This window comes from Tasmannia lanceolata, unplaced genomic scaffold (assembly GCF_043159265.1).
Source record: "Tasmannia lanceolata isolate RefF3 unplaced genomic scaffold, GAP_Taslan_0.1 ptg000015l, whole genome shotgun sequence".
NCBI classification, from domain to species: Eukaryota; Viridiplantae; Streptophyta; class Magnoliopsida; order Canellales; family Winteraceae; genus Tasmannia; species Tasmannia lanceolata.
In genome coordinates, this window is record NW_027518692.1 from 45,317,116 (window position 1) to 45,335,435 (window position 18,320).

The window sequence follows — 18,320 nt, forward strand, 5'->3', positions numbered from 1 at the left end:
GCAGGAGCCAAGGAGAATGTGGCGGATTTGCTCACTACTACGGTTCAAGGAGAGAAGTTGGATTGGAGTTTATCTTCTCTTGGTTTAAAAAAGGAAGGTTTGACAAGCTGATGATTATCCATCAAGGTGGAGATTGTTGAACCGGTGATGCAAGTAATAACGGTTCTTTTTATTTTATGCGTTAGTGGGTCCCGCTTGGTCTTTTAAGTGGGACCCTTTCCTTAGCTCCCTTCTACGGTATGTGAAGGCAAGAAGGAAAGGTTTTAAAACAAAAGGAAAGGGAAAAGTTGGGAGGCTTTGAGAGGAGAAAAGGCCAGGGCAAGAAAAGAGGGGTTTTCTCTTGGGCTTTAAGTGGGCTTTTGTGGTGAAGCAAAATCAAGGTTGCTCATCTTGGTTACTCAAGTTGCGTTCCTCTTCTTCCCTTCTTCTTCTCCCTTAGTTTTTCCTTGCAGCTCAAGAATAGTGTTGGAGGGTTTTCCAAAGGGAGTTTCCTCATACACGGTGTGGAGAATTGAGGGTTATTTTGTGGTTGCATAGAAGGTTTGAGAGAAGGTTTTTTCGGTGGCTTTTACCAGTGTGGAGGTAACATTGTAGTATTTGCTTCTAAATAGTGGATTGTGTGTTGCCTTGTCCGTGGATGTAGCCCATTGTGGTGAACCACCTGTATTCTTGTCTTCCTGTGGTTGCTTGTGATTTATTTATTTTGCTCCCTTTGTGGTTGGGGTTATTTGGTACATATATTTTCTTCATCTTATTTGTGCAAGATCTTGGATTTTTTCGAGTATTCGCTGGTTGAAGATTGACCAGTGTTATTAGCGGGGGTTTTGGCCGCAACACCTCTATCCATCAAACCAAATTTAGGGTTCAGCCAACAAAATCTAAGCCGTAGGTTTTTTTAGCCTCATGTTGTTCAACAAGATTAATGTTCTCTTTCCTCAATGGAAAAGAAGAATCTACACCGGAGAATATGAAATACGCCGGAAAAATGGAAAAGAGGAGGAAGAAGTAAACAAGAGAGAGAGGGGGGGACTCGTTGAATGTCATCCGTTGCCTAAACGAAGTGCAAAAACCGCCCTTGGGATTTGATAGATTGTTCGATGAAATGTTTGATATGAGATCTTCATCTGTAGTGTTCGAGCATGTTCGATGATCTGCCAACAAAGTGGCGGATTGTCTTGCTAGAGATGGAATGTCTAAGGAAGCTTTGGCGCTTTTTGACTCTTTGCCATGATCAGCCTGGTTCTTTGTTTAATTTAGCCTTATGTATTGCTTTTGCCTTCTTTTGTATTGACTATCTCGGTCTTTCTTATTTTTAATAAGGGATTTTTTAGCGTCTATCACAGAAGGCATTTCGCGGATGGCCTGCTGAAAAGTGAGCCCGTGTGGCTTCTCTCACATGCAACAAGCCATCCGCGAAATGCCTTATGCGATGGACGCTAGCAAATCCCTTTCAATAAAGTGGCTATCATTTAAAAGAAAAGCTTAAAAAAAAAAAAAAGAATCTTCTTCGGAAAAAAATGGAAGACACTGGAAAAATGGAAAGGAAGATGAATAAGAAGGAAAAGAAGAAGAAACGACGCTAGAAAAAATGGGGGACTTCGGAAAAATGAAAAGTGGGTCGTATTGGTGAAAGTTGGGGTCATGTAGGGAAAATGTGGAGTCTGTGTAGGGAAAATGGGGTCATATTGGAAAAAAGGGGTGTGGTCATCCCTATGGGTTACATGGCACCTAAACATTATAAAGATTTTTTAGTTGTGGTCAAACCTATGAGTTACATCGCACTCAACTTTGATTGTAGTAGCAGGATAAGCTGAGCCTACTGATTTTAAGGTATTTCATGACAATTGCATGTGATTGAGTCAAGGTTGTTGATCCCATGGCTCTTTGTCATGATTTGCGGGCTTTCAACTCTTGATAAATAGGGAAAATCACTTTGTGAGTTGTTGATCATGCAAGAATATAGATTTCCCTTAGAGGATTGTTAAGGCTTAGAAGAGAGCTTGAATGGGATTGAGATGGTTAAGGATGTCCTACCCGATTTTACCTATAGAGAGGCAGACTCAATTGCGGGGAGTCAATCCAGCCAACTTTATGTTTAGGATTACTATCGACCTTTTTTGGATCCTAGGACTTTTTAGCTGTCATTTTGTTTTAGTAAAAAGGTCTATTATCATGATTGGGAAAAGAATAATAGTTAAATCTTTATGAGAACTTGTTTTTAGTTTTTCTTAGCAATTACATGCACAATTTTATCCAATAATATGTGTAATTAACTGATGATGCTGTCTGCTTTTGGTTTGAAATGATCTTTGCTTTCTTCATTATGTGGCATTTTACATGCATTTAGCTCAATTCCTCCACTTCTACCTTGTTCATATAATACATTAAATTTTCTTCTCTTGACTTATTTCAAGTCGTAAAGAAAAAAGAAATGAATTTTTTTATATATCATTCTTCTTTTTACTTCTTGATGTAACCATTGAATGTAATGGTGGTGTTTGTTAGCTGAGGGTGCGTGTACCCCAGATAAAATGCTCATTTATTTTCCAGGATGTCATTGATACATGCAAGGAACAGACAGGTCTAATGGAGTGTAAAGATATCAAATTGCATGCAAGTATGGAGATTCCAGTGAGGGGCATAGGAATTCCTCAGAGGAGCCAAGAAGTTCTGGCAGCAGGAGGAAATGGAATATAGTAATTGGTGTTGGAGATATGGGATAGTAATAATTAGCGAAATCAAATGGTGAAACTTTGCTTAAATCTTTTGAGGATCGACGAATCAAATGACTTTATTCTGTTGATTCAGTGGGTTCTATATTTAGTGAGGTTTATGTTCCAGATACATACCCTTGCCATTCAAAATAAATAAATAAATAATAATAATAATAAAAAACGAAAGATCCAGATACATACCCGGTTTCACACACATCTATTGTAGCTTGGCCTGTTGATATAGTTGCTTTGCTGTTCGCTTCGCCTATGTTGTCGGCCTTCTTAAGAGTCTGCCTCCTTTCTCTTTGATGGAATATAACATATCATGAGTAATCAGGATGTGTTCAGTACATGCAATTGCATTTTCAGTTTGAAGGTCGCTATTCTGATTAGAATGCCTCTCATTGCTTGAAGCAGTAGTTGCATTTCTTTTTTTATCTCTTTGAAAAATTTCCCTTATTCCTTCTCAGAACATGCTTCTCGTTGTGTTCGGCAGTTATTTCTGGCTTTGATTTTTATTTATCATTGTTTCTTGTAATTTTATATTGTGTATGATTTAAGCAATTTTTTTTACTATAGTTCTCTTCCATGCTGTTTTTGTTTGATTTACAACCTCTTTTCTTTGTATATACAAAGGAGTAATGTGAACAAAGTGCTTTTGTTTTTATCATAAATATTGTTGTTTTCTTTATGTATCAGTTTTATGTTTTGGACGTGTGTCCGATTTCTGTGATTCTTTTATATCCATAATAGTTGATTTTTTTCTTGTCTAGGATGATACCAATAATAATAAAGATCAGAGGAGTTCAATGTGTCACCAATGTCAGCGGAACGACAAGGGTAGCATTGTCATTTGTGCCAATTGCGGAAGGAAGCGCTACTGCTATACCTGCCTCCAAAAGTGGTAATGGAAACTACCCAAAATTACCAAAACATTCACAGTTCTTATATTTTGACAGTGGCAACTCTAATTTTGAAGGTTTGGGAGGAGAAGCGATTATTCCTGAAATGATGTAAAAAAAGGGAAATGATATCCCCCCCTAACTGGATAAAATCCCCCCCTTTAATGGTTTCTGTGAGAATGGTTCACTGCTTGAGGATAAATTCACCCCCTTTAACATTTTTCTTTGCCTTTAAAACTTAACGAATAACGTTAGAGGGGGGGATTTTATCTGTTATCTGTTAGAGAGGGGGGGTACCGTGAGGGCGGGGGGGATATCATTTCCCCCAAAAAAAAATCTTCTCATTATTCACAAATAGATGATCCTAGGTTCTTGTTGATTTTAATTACTAAAACTTGCCTTTTATTTCCCTTATTTTTATTATGATGCAAAGATGGTAAAAAATTTTATTTGACGAGCCTAGAACTTGATAGTTGATATATTGGTGAAATGTAATGTTTCCTGATTAGTTGGTGGAATTTGAGTAGAAACAATAGTTAGCAAAACATGATTCGACAATAAAACGGGATGGCAAAAATTGAGTTTAATACGGTTTTGGTTCAAAAAAACATAATAGAAAATGGAAACTCCAAAAAAAAACATTTAAAATTTTGTAATTTACAAAATTTAGTAGGAGTACAGTTGGAAAGTTGGCCAAAAAAACGTGTGTTTAAAACATTTAAACGGAGCTTTAAACGCAAACCATTTAAACGAGTTTTAAACGGCATTTTTTTAAAAAATGCCATTTTTGCTAACTATGGTAGAAACGCTTGCTAACCGTGGTAGAAATACCTTTTTTTATTTGTCTTTTTCTTGTTTCTGAATTTTTATTTCTATAATGGTATTAGGTTCATGATTGATGCTTCAGAAGTTCTGATATGCATCATTGCTGTTCTGTTTGAAACAAATGTACCAGGTATCCTGGCCAAACAAGAGAGGAAATTGAGACAGCTTGTCCTGTCTGTCGCGGCAATTGTAATTGCAAAGCATGCTTGCGTCTCATGGTCATGATAGTATGTTGTTTTCTCCTTTAATCTTGTATCATTTTGGGGTAATGTGCTGCAATTTTAATTTTAATTTTAAATTTTTTTTTGAGAGTTATGTGCTGCAATTTTTTCATTCAACATTTTAAGACTTCGGGTTTCTTACAGGCTAGCAGGAAAGAAGAAGATGCAAACACCAAACTGGAACGGCTACGCTATCTGCTGCATAAACTTTTACCTCTCCTTAAGCAAATTCACAGCGAGCACTCATCAGAAGTAGAAGTGGAAGCCAAGTTACAAGGCAATTCAATCTAATATGCACTATTGTCTTTATTTGTGCCCCACAAGTTTGACATGTTCAGTTCTATTAACACCATTCAGTATTTCTTTAGGGATCCAACCAACAGAAGTGAATGTAACAAGGTCTAAACCTGACAAGAATGAGCGCGTATACTGGTATGTGCATTGTCACACCCTCCTGATGATTGAATCACAGCTGTGTAAATATCCTGTTAAGTTGGTGCTGTGAAGGACATATTTCTTTTTATATGTTATAACGCTCTTTTCTTTTTTGAAAAATTATGAAAATGCCTACATATTTTAGAACTGCCTCCAAGTACTATGCAAGTCTTTCCTGGTGGATGAAATATAGTTCTAGCAGCCGTTTCAGTATTTTTATTAGGTTGCCTGTAGCGATTTCTCAAGTTTTATGATCCCTGATTATCTGCATTCTAGGTCGGGTCACCAGATTGCCATTCTTTGTGTTCAAGTACTAGTTGGCTCTTAGTTATTGAGGATTTTGTTCAATTGCTCATTTAATTCTGAAGTACAAAAAGCTTGGAGTCGACTTGATATTCAACGGGAGCCATCTTGAATTGACTTTTACTTGGTCATGACCGGTTTTTTAAAACTTGCCTGTTGACTCCATCCGAGTCAGCTTGGTTTTTGTTATATAACCAGGCCTCAAGTAAGTGAAAGACTTACACGTACACTTATATTATGCCCTTCTATTTTTTCTCCAATTTTGTTCATGATTTTTTTCCCTGGCTTGTTTGAGCTGAGTCGTATTGCCTACTTCTCTGACTGAGCTGTATACTATATATGCCTTGGATTTTCCCGTGAGTTGTAGATAATATGTTGCAATACATGAGTTTTCCTTTCCTGCATAAGTAGGGAACAGAGCCTTTCGGAAGTGGTCTCCCACCCAATGCTGTGGTGGTTGGCCAGGATGAAAGTGAATCTCTTCGACAAGTTTCGAATAATTTGAGGTAGCCATGCGAGGGGCCTTGTTCATCTGCTCCTTCTTGAAGGTTTCTACTATCTTTGGAAGAACTTCTTCCTCCTTGTCAGAATTGTATGTTGCGGATTCTTGATCGAGGGTCCGAGAGTCTAGATATTCTCTCTCTCTCTCTCTCTCTCTCTTGATTTTATTAATGATAGTTGCTGTTTACTAGCTTGGACATCCATCCAGTGGAAGGCACAACACAATAAAGAAAGTGGAACTGCCTAATTTTTTGGGTTGGTGACTGATATCTGCTTTGCATGCACGCCCGCATGCGCGCGCGCCCGCGCGCACACACACACACACACACACACACAGAGAGAGAGAGAGAGAGAGAGAGAGAGAGAGAGAGAGAGAGAGAGAGAGAGAGAGAGAGAGAGAGAGAGAGAGAGATTCTTTTGTATGTAAAGTTGTACCTCATAGTATTTATTAGAAAACATAAGTGAGGAAGTATTTTGTCTAGTAATTAGGTAAAATTAACATAAGATGAATTTCATATTAACTAGTATAGTTTTAAATTGTACAATGGTATGCATTTAATGAACTCAAGCAAGTTGAAATGGGACTTACTCTTTTTTCAGCTTACTTCATATTATTTCATATTATTAATCAAAATGCATCATTTTGGAGCAATTCCTATTCGTTTATGTAATTTAACAGGGAAAAAAAATCACATGAACAGATTTAATCTGCAATGTGCATTGGTATGACTTAGTGAAATCAATCCAAGTTAAGATCATAATTAATCTTGTTTAATCTTTGACAGTAATAATAACCTCCGAATCATACTGGATGATTCATATGTGATCCATCTCTCGTTCTAAATTGTGATGAAGGGTTATGAGTATTAATTTTTCTAGTATATCATAGAAGTTGGCTTAATGGCCAATGTATTTCCTTATTTATTTTCACCAAGTGAAATCACATTTACTTAAAAAATAAAAAGGATAATAAGGGCCCAAAGAAGGGGAAAACCAGAATTATAAATCAAGCATACAATGCCAAGTCGTTGAACTCATACTAGTAACTGTTGCCAATTTACCGGACAAAGTTACCACCAGGATATATGAGAGATGCAACCTATCACAAAGATAGAAATTAGGTGATTTATTTCTTCAAACTTTAGGACTTCCATGAAGTAAGAGTTTTCATCAGCCACTGCATCACAGAAAGCAAGTTACTTTGGGATATCGATTTTTATTTGTATCTTCCATGATTGAGTTTGAACAATAATTTGAAAATTCCATGTTTTCATGCTGACACATCACCTTTTTTTATTTCACTAGTGGATGCCCATACTCTAGTATTGTTGCTAATTTCTATTGGGCTGACTCATATATTTGTTATTGGTATGTTGGCTAGCACTTTTCTGTGCTTGATTGAACCTAGCTGCCATGTATTATTGGTATTTGTTATTTGAATTGATTTTGGATGATAGCTATGATTATTGAATTTGTTATATTTTTCACAACTCATTGTAAACCTTGAGAAGTCATGAATTTCCATCATATTTTTAATAAAAGAGGCAGTTTCCAATCTTTTTTATTTCATTCTAATTGTTTGTTATTTTAACCATATTAATTACTTTATCCAACAGCGACAATTGCTATACATCCATTGTTGATTTCCACAGAAGCTGCCCCAATTGTTCTTACGACCTATGTCTCAGTTGTTGTCGGGAACTCCGGGAAGGACGAAAACCTGGAGGTAATGAAGCCAAATCTGCTAGAGCTCATGGTCAAGGTATAAATGTGAATGGCCGAAGTAGTGGATCAAGGAAAAGTTTTGGTTGGGAGAGCCAAGCTTTGCCTGCCACAAATGGTGGTATTCTCAACATGTCCTGTTCTTTTCCTGATTGGAAAGCAAGAGATGATGGTAGCATTCCATGCCCTCCAAAAGAATGTGGTGGTTGTGGCACTGAGTTGCTTGCGTTACGGCGCAACTTCAAAGCCAATTGGGTAGTCAAGCTGCTTAAGAATGCAGAGGATATTACTAGTACTCATCTATTCTTAGACGGTAATTTATCTCAAGGCTGCTCTTCGTGCTTTCCTAATGGTTCTCTTGGTGAAAATGACAAAAATAATTCTGAAGTGCGGCAAGCAGCTTATAGGGAGAGTAGTTGTGATAACTTCCTGTACTGTCCAAATGCGCTCGACTTGGGAGACAATAAAATTGAGCATTTCCAAAGGCACTGGGTTAGAGGTGAACCGGTGATAGTTAGAGACGTCCATGAAAAAACCTCTGGGCTTAGTTGGGAACCAATGGTCATGTGGAGAGCTGTTAGAGAGACAAGAATCAAGAAATTCAAAGAGGAGAGTAAGACTGTGAAGGCTATTGATTGCTTGGATTGGTGCGAGGTTAGCTTTCTGTTTCTTTTTTGAACTGATTGCGTATTTCACTTCTTGATTTTCCTGGCATCAATTCTATTTCCTGATGCATGGAACCTTCAGTGTGTTGCTCTTTGTTCTCTTTACCTTTCTATGCAATTTTGACCTTATATGATGCTACAGAGGGCATATTGCAATTAGAATATATGTTAATACCAATGTTCTAATGTGTGTCTCCTTGCATAACTTACTTGTCACTTCAAGCACTGCGTCATTTTTGGATTAGAAATGGACTTTGAAGTCACTTGAGTGGCTGAGGTTCCAAACCAAGCCATAGTTTCAGAGGGTAAACATGTGCTTAGTTTGTGTGATTACTGATTAGTCTAGCTTTTAATCATCGACTGAAGTTAAAAGCAGTAATGCGTGTAGGCCAACATCATAATATGCTTAAACTTGGTGAGTATGTTCATTAATCTTCTTGAGCATGCCGTTCAATGGACGCTGCGAAGGTTCTCCATAACAGATGTTTCCAATTTGTTCTAGCTTGATAATTATGTGTCGCGGCAAGACTTTCTGTGCCATATGTAGTGACACGTTGTTGTTTTCCCTAAATATATGCCCATGTCCGTCAGATGTCCATTCATTGGATCAGGAATAAATTTGGCCTGGTTTCTTGTATCCCTAAGCTTCTGAAAATATTATCTGTAGTAGTTTCATATTCTTTTTGAGAATACATAGAAATTTTTCTCCATGTTTGGAATGTGTTTGCAGGCACCCACTCAGTAGAGGTTTTGATGGATTTATGGAGAAGTGACTCAACGGATACAATATTGTAGAAAGAAAGTTTCTCTAGAAGCTGGTAGAATGGTACCAGAAATATATTCTATAGAGGGAATTTCTTGTATAGAAGCCATAAGATTCATAAATAGTTGAGATACTGCTTGAAATCTATCAGTACTTTGGTTATGATGTCACGCAAGGTCATAATTCTCTCCCGAATATTTTATGATGCCCATTTAGTCAAGGAAATTAGGCAAAGCAAGAAGGCTTCTGATCTTGTAACTTCCTGAATGAGAGTGTGGGCTGGATATGCAGAAAAACATGGGTGTGTGGGAGTTTATTTTAGAGTGTACCTGCATAACAATTCCTGTTTAGGGAGTTTGTATATGTATCCCAATTTCTTCCCTGGGCCATACGGCCCATACCTACCACCATGTGCTACCCCTCTTTTATTAGACAATCCACCAATCACTAGCACGTTCGAAAGAAGAGTGTGTAAAATTAATTGCCTCAATTTATTGCGGCTAAAGCATAGACTGTTTATTCTGTGGTTTTCTAGAGATCATCATTCATGACAAAGACCTCTTTTTTGTGTGAAGATCACCACGTGGGGAGTACTTGAGGACGCAATGCAGTCTGTTAACTTACCAACTTCTCCAAAAGCTTAAGCTGTTGGAGAAAGGCGTTATTTATCTTTTATACTTTAACACACCCCCGCACCTGTGGCTCACTTGGCAAACACGTGGCACATGTGGTCCCACTTTGGGCCGACCATCGCATGTGGATTTTTGCTATCTGGGAGGCTTGAACTCGAGACCTTTGGCTCTGATAGTCTGATACCATGTTAACTTACCAACTTCTCCAAAAGCTTAAGCTGTTGGAGAAAGGTGTTATTTATCTTTTATACTTTAACACAGTCTTTCGTGGGAATCTCTTTTGGTATTTTTTTCAACATTATAAATCTGGTATGGTACTACAAGAGACTAATTTTGGATCCCCTTTGGATCAATCTTGTTTGGATCACCCAGAGTGAGCATACTGTGCCCAGGGATCTTATGAGGATTGTGGAACATTATGGGTGGTTTCAATTGCATCCTATCTTCATGGAGTGTCAAATAAGTCTTTGTGGAGAAGCACACAGTATGTTTGTGACCTCACTCTAGGTGATTATCCCATAAGAGAGTCAGAATAGATTTAGTCTAATAAGCAAAGCAATGCAGTTCTCCATAATCTGGACATATTGGTCTCCCCAAGCAACTCTTTTGTTCATTTATTTAATTTTTTCCATGCTTTTGTTTATATGACCAACATTTGCTATTTCTAGAGTCTAATTTTCTAGGTCTCTCTGCCTTTTGAAGTTGAATATCAGCTGATTATGTTGGAAGGATCTCACACATTCTTCACTTGTGTCGTTATTTTATTTCTTTTATCTTTCAAACTTTGTTCTCTATCAAAACGAATATGGTTTATCATTTATATGATTGTTAATTCTGTTTTTATTGGAAGCCTTACATAAGCTCAATAAGGAACAAAGGGATCTGACTTTTTCTTAACATTTTCTTTAGGAATATAACAGCAAGAACCCTAGCTCCTTGAAATGTCTAGTGGAGGAACTATGCCTTTTAGCGCTTCTCCCAATTAAGTGTGAATATACTTGTACCATAGCAGCAAGGAACCTGAGCTCCTTGTTAATGTTATAATCTTTCTCTCTTCTCTTCAATTGTCTCTGAAGGGCCATCCTTGCTCCTTGCTGCTTCTTTATCTGTGAACGCTATTGTTAGTTGTCGGGCATAAGACAAACAAGAACATAAGATTTACGTGGTTTGGCAGTGTGGCTACGTCCATGGGAGAGAAGAATTTTAACTATTTCATTTAGGGTACAAACCCTCTTTTTCTCTAAGCCAAGCATACGCCCCAAAAGCTTGACCCGCGCGTGTCGCATATATTAACTCATCAGGGTGCTTAATCACTGCCACAATAAGCGGCATCTTCCCAAAATCACTGATTATTGTCTCAGAAATGCAGTGCGGGGAATATATACTCTCATGGTTCTCCAAAACTTTCTTGATGTAGCTGACAGACTATCCTCAGGTTAATTCTTCGACTTTTCTAGTCGATCGATAAGCACATCCTTTATGATTAGAGGCATGCTTGCTAAGGATGATTTTGGATTTGACATCTGAGTAACTTGTATTACATCGGTGGACTAAGTTACACCATTTTTTATGAAGAGGTTAACTGATTGTCAAAACTCAAAACTATAGAAAGATTCAAATGAGTGTATTTGAGAGCACGCAGACTTTTTTATGTTTTTCCTATTGTTTTTCAAATGTGTATTTTTTAGTCTTCATTAATCTTCATTGTCTATGCAGAACCATTTGTCCAGAAGTTACATTTTTTTTTCTAAATTAGTAACAAATTTCTTTTATCTACAACTGTCTTGATTCGCCTGCAAGTTGCATAGTAATTGTTAAGCTCATATTTTCCTGTGTTGCAGGTTGAGATTAATATTCACCAATTCTTCATAGGTTACTTAGAGGGCCGTATGCATAAGAATGGGTGGCCAGAGATGTTGAAGCTGAAGGATTGGCCTTCTTCAAGTTTATTTGAAGAGCGTCTGCCAAGGCATGGTGCTGAATTTATTGCAGCACTCCCATATTATGATTATACCCATCCCAAATCCGGTCTTTTGAATCTTGCTACAAGGCTTCCCGATGGTTCCCTGAAACCAGACTTGGGACCGAAAACATACATTGCATATGGATCTTGTGAAGAGCTTGGCAGAGGTGATTCAGTGACGAAGCTACACTGCGATATTTCTGATGCAGTATGTGTACCTCCACCTCCAAAGGCTTTGACAAACAACTAGATTTAGCATTGTAGTTCATATTGTGCTATTTGCAATATTTAATGTTATTCAGTTATGGGAATTGGTATTAACACCCATAAGTTTAGGCATTTTCCATCATGTCAGTTTGTCTTATTTATTTGGCGTCTACTTCTTTACATGTAGGACCAAATGACATATACATCATGCCTAATTTTAAGGGTGGTTGGATCAGCCCCCGATAAGAAATATTTGGCCTAACAGATTGGCATGTGATTTTTTATGCTTTGACTCTGCTTTTGGCCATGGTAATCTCAAGTCCCCTTGTATGAGACCAGTTCATGAGATCAGTGTCACTCTTTTCTTTTGTCATAAGGGGACTAAGCTATGGTGTTCCTCATCTTACAATGCAGTGCAATTGCTATTGCTTGCTGTTTGCCACTTATCGTATTACCATATAACCAGTGGACTTTTCCTTAAGACAGGTTGCTTTGGACTCTAAATGAGGTGAATAAAAATAATTTCCAGTTAGATCACATTTACTTCAATACACATTTGATTAGTAACTTTTGATCATTTTTTACAAGAACGACTTGAAAGGAGAAAACTCACATGCGTGACAAGAATTTTTCGTTTTAAAAAAGAAACCTAAACCCTTGTTCTATTGGTCATTGCAAGGGGAACCCTTAACTATTCAGATGGTTAATTTCATGATCACTAGTTTCTGTAGTTGTCAGTCTGATCATTTGGCCTATGTTATGCTTGAAGATCTGAAACATCCTAGAAAACATGTGTTTGAAGGGAACCAGGGTTTTTAATTTATTTATTTATTATTATTATTATTATTATTTTGGGGGGGGGGGGGGGGGGGTGGCTAGTGAGAAGAATGTTCTCACACAGAATCCCTTTCATAAATGAATATTTTAAAAAACTACACCCACACCAATGGATCAAGGTTGATCATTTGTCTGAATTTTAGTTTTCACATAGAATCTTAAACGTCAAGTGGATATTGATCTAATCACGCCGTTGGTTTGTCAGTGCTGACGATAATTTTTCACTAGCAAAAACTGTTCCCAAGTAGTTAGAATGGCCTAAATAGTCTCATCTTCTAGAAACTTCGGGTACAAGTCATAGATCGTTGCATGTAAATTTTAGTAGCAGGGTACTTCCCCTTCCTCCTCCTGTGAACTGCTATTCTAGTAGTTTCTCATCCTCTAGGAGCTGTACAAAAATTTACTGAATGCAGACCGAAACAATGGATGTTCAAATGACATATTCTCCTTTATTTCAAGAAAAGAAGCATATTGATTGTTTTCAAGCAGCACACTGTTGGAACCGTGTAGCTATTCTGGTTTTGGTAGGGAACTGGCTCGTCCGCAACTCTCTCTTTTGTACGGGCATTCGTTTTGTAGTTTATTTCATAAGGATTTGATCTGATATACAGTCTCAGGTTTTTCACATGTGCCCATGTGATGTGCGAAATCTCTGGAACTATCTTAGGATGGTATCTTTTCCGTTACTACATTGACTGGGTTAAACCTGTAATCTGTGAACCATAAAGAGAACTCCTTTTGTTAATTTTCCTGTGATGGGTTTTATTGTTTCGTGAATGGGTGATACACATACACTGTCTAACCTTATTTCCTGGTTTTCTGTGTTGAAATGCAGAATGAAATTCATCCATGTTTATGTGCTATCTTCTTTTTTTCTGATCCAGGCTTGTTTCTTCTCTTTGGACTAGACTTGGTTTCTTCAGTTCATCTTCTTTGTGGTCTTCCTTATACGTTTGATTTCTATGGATGTACTTTAAGCTTTGGCATCACATGCCTACGGTCTGCATGTGGTGCCTATGATATGCTGATTCCCACTTGATGGTACAGATTGTCAGTTGTGGGCTACAAGCAAATGACCTTTTGTTAACATTCCCATGGTTTTTAGCATTTCCAAAAAGTTTCAGCATATAAACTATTATTTTTGCGTTCAAATTGTTGGTCATTGGTCAAATTAATTCTTTTGTCTTCAACGGGAATTGCTAATATTAAAGATTGTCTTGCAAGCTGTATGGACATGATTAGTATTTAGAATTTATTAGGACACTGATTTTGATGTTCATATGCGTCTCCTGTACCTTGTTGTCTGTCATTTATGGTAACTATTAGACCCACTTCAGATGCTTTTTTTTTTAATTTTTTGTTTCCTCTTATCCAGTTTCATATCCAGAAAGGTTTTTGTTCAACTGATGGATTTTTTGTTTCCTTTTATCACGTCTTCTTCAACTGATGGATGTTTGCAATCTTATCATACTGTTCTGTGGTTTCTGTCTAGGTGAATGTTTTGACACACACAAGTGAGGTGAAAATTGCTGCATGGCAACTCAATAAAATAAGCAAGTTGCAGAAGAAACATGAAAAAGAAGACTCAAGAGACCTGTATGGAGGGATAAATGAGGCTGTGAGTGATCTGAGCGAAATACAGGCAAAAGAATCAGATAAGCAACTCCAGATTTTCGAGCCTGCATCTGCAATGTGTGGGGATATTGTTGATAGTCATCCTATATTGGTGAAAAAGATGAATATAATGGCAGACAAAGTAGATAGACAACAACTTGAAATAATAGAATCTGAGGATGATCCATTGGCAGAAAGCATGGACCTCGAGATAAAAATGATAGATAAAGAAAATTTTCAGGTATTGCAAGAAGACATGGATCTTAAGATGGTGAAACTAGAGAAACAGAACTCTTTGGATGGCGAACTTAATAAATGTGAAAACATTGTTAAGAGGAATTCATCTTTGCCTGAAAGCATGGACGTGGAGACAAAAGTTCGAATTGGAGAACAATCTGATGTTAAAGAACCAAGCTCTTCAAAATGCAGGGATATTACTCACAGTAACTCTTCATCACCAGATAAGGTTGATGCAAGCTCCAGTGGTTATTTTACTGAAAATAGTTGTCCCATAGGAGTGGATGGTGAGTGTGAATTAAAAGCTGAAAGGGAATTGTGTAATCCAGAAGATTCCCCCCCTGCTGATGTGGCAGTTAATGGGAAAGATTCTGTGCGAAATTCCTTTTCCAGGGAGAAGGGATTTACCATTCCAGGTTCAGCAAAGCCAGACACAATGGATGATTATCCTCAGAATGGCAATGACTCAAAGGGTGCTTATGGAGGTGCTCTCTGGGATATCTTTCGAAGGCAAGATGTGCCAAAGTTAAATGAGTACCTGCAGAAGCACTGGAAAGAATTTCGACATATAAAAAATCTTCCTGTCAACTCTGTGAGTATCATTGAATGTCATTGTATGATGTGATCTGTTAAGAGGAAACATATCTATATGAGTCTTATTAAGCTTGATTCAGGTGATTCATCCAATTCATGACCAGACCCTTTTCTTAAATGAAAGGCACAAGAGACAGCTAAAAGAGGAGTTCGGTTAGTGATTTTTATTTTCACTTAATTTTGGCTTGTAAAGTTGCGGCATTTCATATTTTAAACAATTAAATTAATTCATATCTTCCTACAGATGTCGAACCTTGGACATTTGAGCAATATCTTGGTGAAGCAGTTTTCATTCCAGCAGGGTGTCCTCATCAAGTGAGAAATAGACAGGTTAGACTCTCAAAACATGTACGAGCCTAGATTTTTCAGAGGTTCTTCTAAGATGCTCGCCTTTTGTGGGTAAGAAAGATATGAATTTAATTTTTTTTTTCTGTCACAGATTTGAGGCTTCTCTATTACTAGCCAATATAAAAAATTTGAAACTTATTTCACGATCAGATCTTTAGAATTATTTTACGTCTTAGAATATTATATTTCTCCAACTTACTACAAATGGCTAAAATTGTTTCCCACAATGCGTCACACACTTTAAAACTCTAGAATATCTGGAATTTAAAATCAGTAAGATTATATATCTGGAATTTAAAATCCGTAGGCTATATCTTCAGTTTTATCTTCCCAAGGAAGTGGTAAATTCAGGAAGGGATGTAAAATAGCTTAGTATTAATTAATGGCTAGAAAATATCAACCAGAGATAATAACTACGGGTCTCCCATGGTGTTAAATGGAAGTATTGGCTGTTCCTGGTTGGGGGTATATTTTTCTCTTGTGATTGAGTAAATGTGTCTGGTGGTCAAATTTCTTTATGCTCTGGTGGCTCTTAACTGTTCCTTTTCTATTAGAATGGCAGTCTATTGTTTAATAATGCTCATATGTTTGTATTTTTTCAATTGAGAGTGTCTGTTGGTTTTGAAAGTGCATTGAGAGCAGCACAATGTGCTTTTGCATGTTTTTTTTGGGCAGCGGAATCACATGAAAATTTGAGCCGGGTAGCTCTTCATGAAAATTTTCTAAAGGATTCATTAGCCGACCCCAACTAGTTTGGGACAAAGGCTTAGTTGAGTTGAGTTGGAATCACATATGCAATACATGTTAACCAAGAACATACAATTCTGGGCTGAAGATAGGAAATATGAAATGTGTATGCATCCTATTCCTATCACTCAGCCACATGCACACATATCAAATGATGTGGAAAGTTATTTGCTGTTTAATTTAATTCAAATACAAAATTAACAAAATGGAAACTGCTATGACTTATTGACTTCTTATCTATCCTCTATTTACTGGTGATTTATCACCGTAGAGGCCCCATCCATATCTGCAATCATCCCCTTAGAGATGTTGAGGATGCCTGATTAAAATGTGGTGATGGTAATGTCTCCACTGTTCGTCAAGTATGAGCTCACTAAAATGAGGTAACCCATTACTTGTAGGGCTGGTCAAGCTGAACCCACCAACCCATCCTATGTTATAATTAGTGGTGTCCCTGTCCTATGTTATAAGTAGTGATGTCCAATATGTGTTTTATTCTTTTTGGTTGTAACCAATTGACATTTTATCTTTTCCATAGTTTAAAAACTCCCCAAATTAGTTGTTGACTCGCCCAAGTTCATTCCCTTTTACCTTGGCCGAGTTCTCACTCGAGTCCAGGTTTTTCCATACCAAGTCAATCAAAACTCCTTTGACTCGACCAAATTAATGAATGATTGCATCGGTCATTAACTCGCCCGAGTGGAATCTCTTTTATGTTGGCCTAGTACTTGTCCAAGTTCGAGTTTTAAAACATTGATCTGTTCTTTTCCTGAACAATAACCTCATGGATGTAACTCACTGCTATCCACAAACCTCAGTACTTTTGAAAGGTGTTTTATTTTCTTTCTGATACTAGCCTAAATTTATTATATATTACCATGATGGCGCTAGAAAAGCAAAGGAGAAACTTTAAAAACAAATGCTTGCATTATAAGCTAGGAAGTGTCAATTATAAAATCATGTTTTCCTCTTGATGTTATTGGAATAGAGGTTTTGATATTAGTGAATGAGGATTTTCTTATGATAGGGTATGGATGGCCGCAACTCATTTAGCCCTTCTCCTATCTTTTCAAGTTGTTATCAGTTGGTTGCTTTTCACCACCTCTACTTATGCATTCCTGCCAATAATTATTTCACATACACACGGACACACATCTATCTCTTTCTCTGGATGCAATTTTTATTTATTTGTCTGTCTAGACATTTTTGTAAATTCCCTTTCTTATTTTTCCAGTCGTGCATTAAAGTGGCCCTTGACTTTGTATCCCCTGAGAATGTTCAAGAATGTGTCCGGTTGACAGAAGAGTTCCGCTTGCTTCCGAAGAACCACAGAGCCAAGGAAGATAAATTGGAGGTATTTGTCTTTCTGATTTTTCCCCTGGCAGTAGTTTTTTTGTATAGCATGTAGGCATATGCTTACCATGCTACTGACCTTGGTCTAATTAAGCTTACGAATTGGGATTTAATCTTAGGTGGGATTTATGGGAAGAAACTTAGATATTTCAATATGTTGAATGAGGCTGTACCTAGCATGTAGTAATGCATGGTTTATTGAAAGTGGCAAATGCCAAAAGCTTAGAGTGACTTGATTTTTTTTTTCCTGAAATGATAACCAGGAATGTATTGAATAAAATAAACAAAATCACACCAGGGGAAGAGATTTCCTCACAAGCATGCATCTTTATTTACAGCTACTATCACCAAAGAGTTTGACACCTTGTTTTGCATCTCTCAAGATATGGAAAGAAGACATATGGCCCTCTCTACACATATCTAAGATTTCACAGATGATGTGGGCTACTCTCCAAAGACCCAGGCTATGATTAAGCACCCTTTCTACACATATCTAAGGAATCTCCTGACTCAAAACTTGCCACTAAGGAATCTCCTGACTCAAAACTTGCCACTCGCTAAAGAGAATTCGAAGAATGTCAAGCAATCCTCTCTTTGCCCTTAGTCAAGTCTGACATGCCAATTGGACAGATAACTCCTTAAGAATCTTGCATTTATTATTCCTAAAGTCACTGCCTACCTCCACAGGATCTGGATTCCCAAGAAAGCTCTCATCAAAATTTATATTGAACTTGGTG

The 18,320-nt window shown here is 37.4% G+C and overlaps 1 protein-coding gene across 8 annotated transcripts in view; it reads left to right on the plus strand.

Moving 5' to 3' along the window:
- LOC143847550 (lysine-specific demethylase JMJ27-like) overlaps positions 1-18,320 on the plus strand; it is a 42,930-nt gene that overhangs the window by 10,337 nt on the left and 14,273 nt on the right. For all 8 annotated transcript variants that reach the window (XM_077356436.1, XM_077356433.1, XM_077356437.1 and 5 more), the window contains exons 2-11: positions 3,488-3,618; positions 4,572-4,668; positions 4,807-4,939; positions 5,031-5,094; positions 7,518-8,277; positions 11,525-11,854; positions 14,183-15,133; positions 15,216-15,288; positions 15,380-15,465; positions 17,465-17,584. In XM_077356436.1, the coding sequence (XP_077212551.1) occupies positions 3,488-3,618; positions 4,572-4,668; positions 4,807-4,939; positions 5,031-5,094; positions 7,518-8,277; positions 11,525-11,854; positions 14,183-15,133; positions 15,216-15,288; positions 15,380-15,465; positions 17,465-17,584 (2,745 nt within the window). The remainder of the gene's footprint in view (positions 1-3,487; positions 3,619-4,571; positions 4,669-4,806; positions 4,940-5,030; positions 5,095-7,517; positions 8,278-11,524; positions 11,855-14,182; positions 15,134-15,215; positions 15,289-15,379; positions 15,466-17,464; positions 17,585-18,320) is intronic.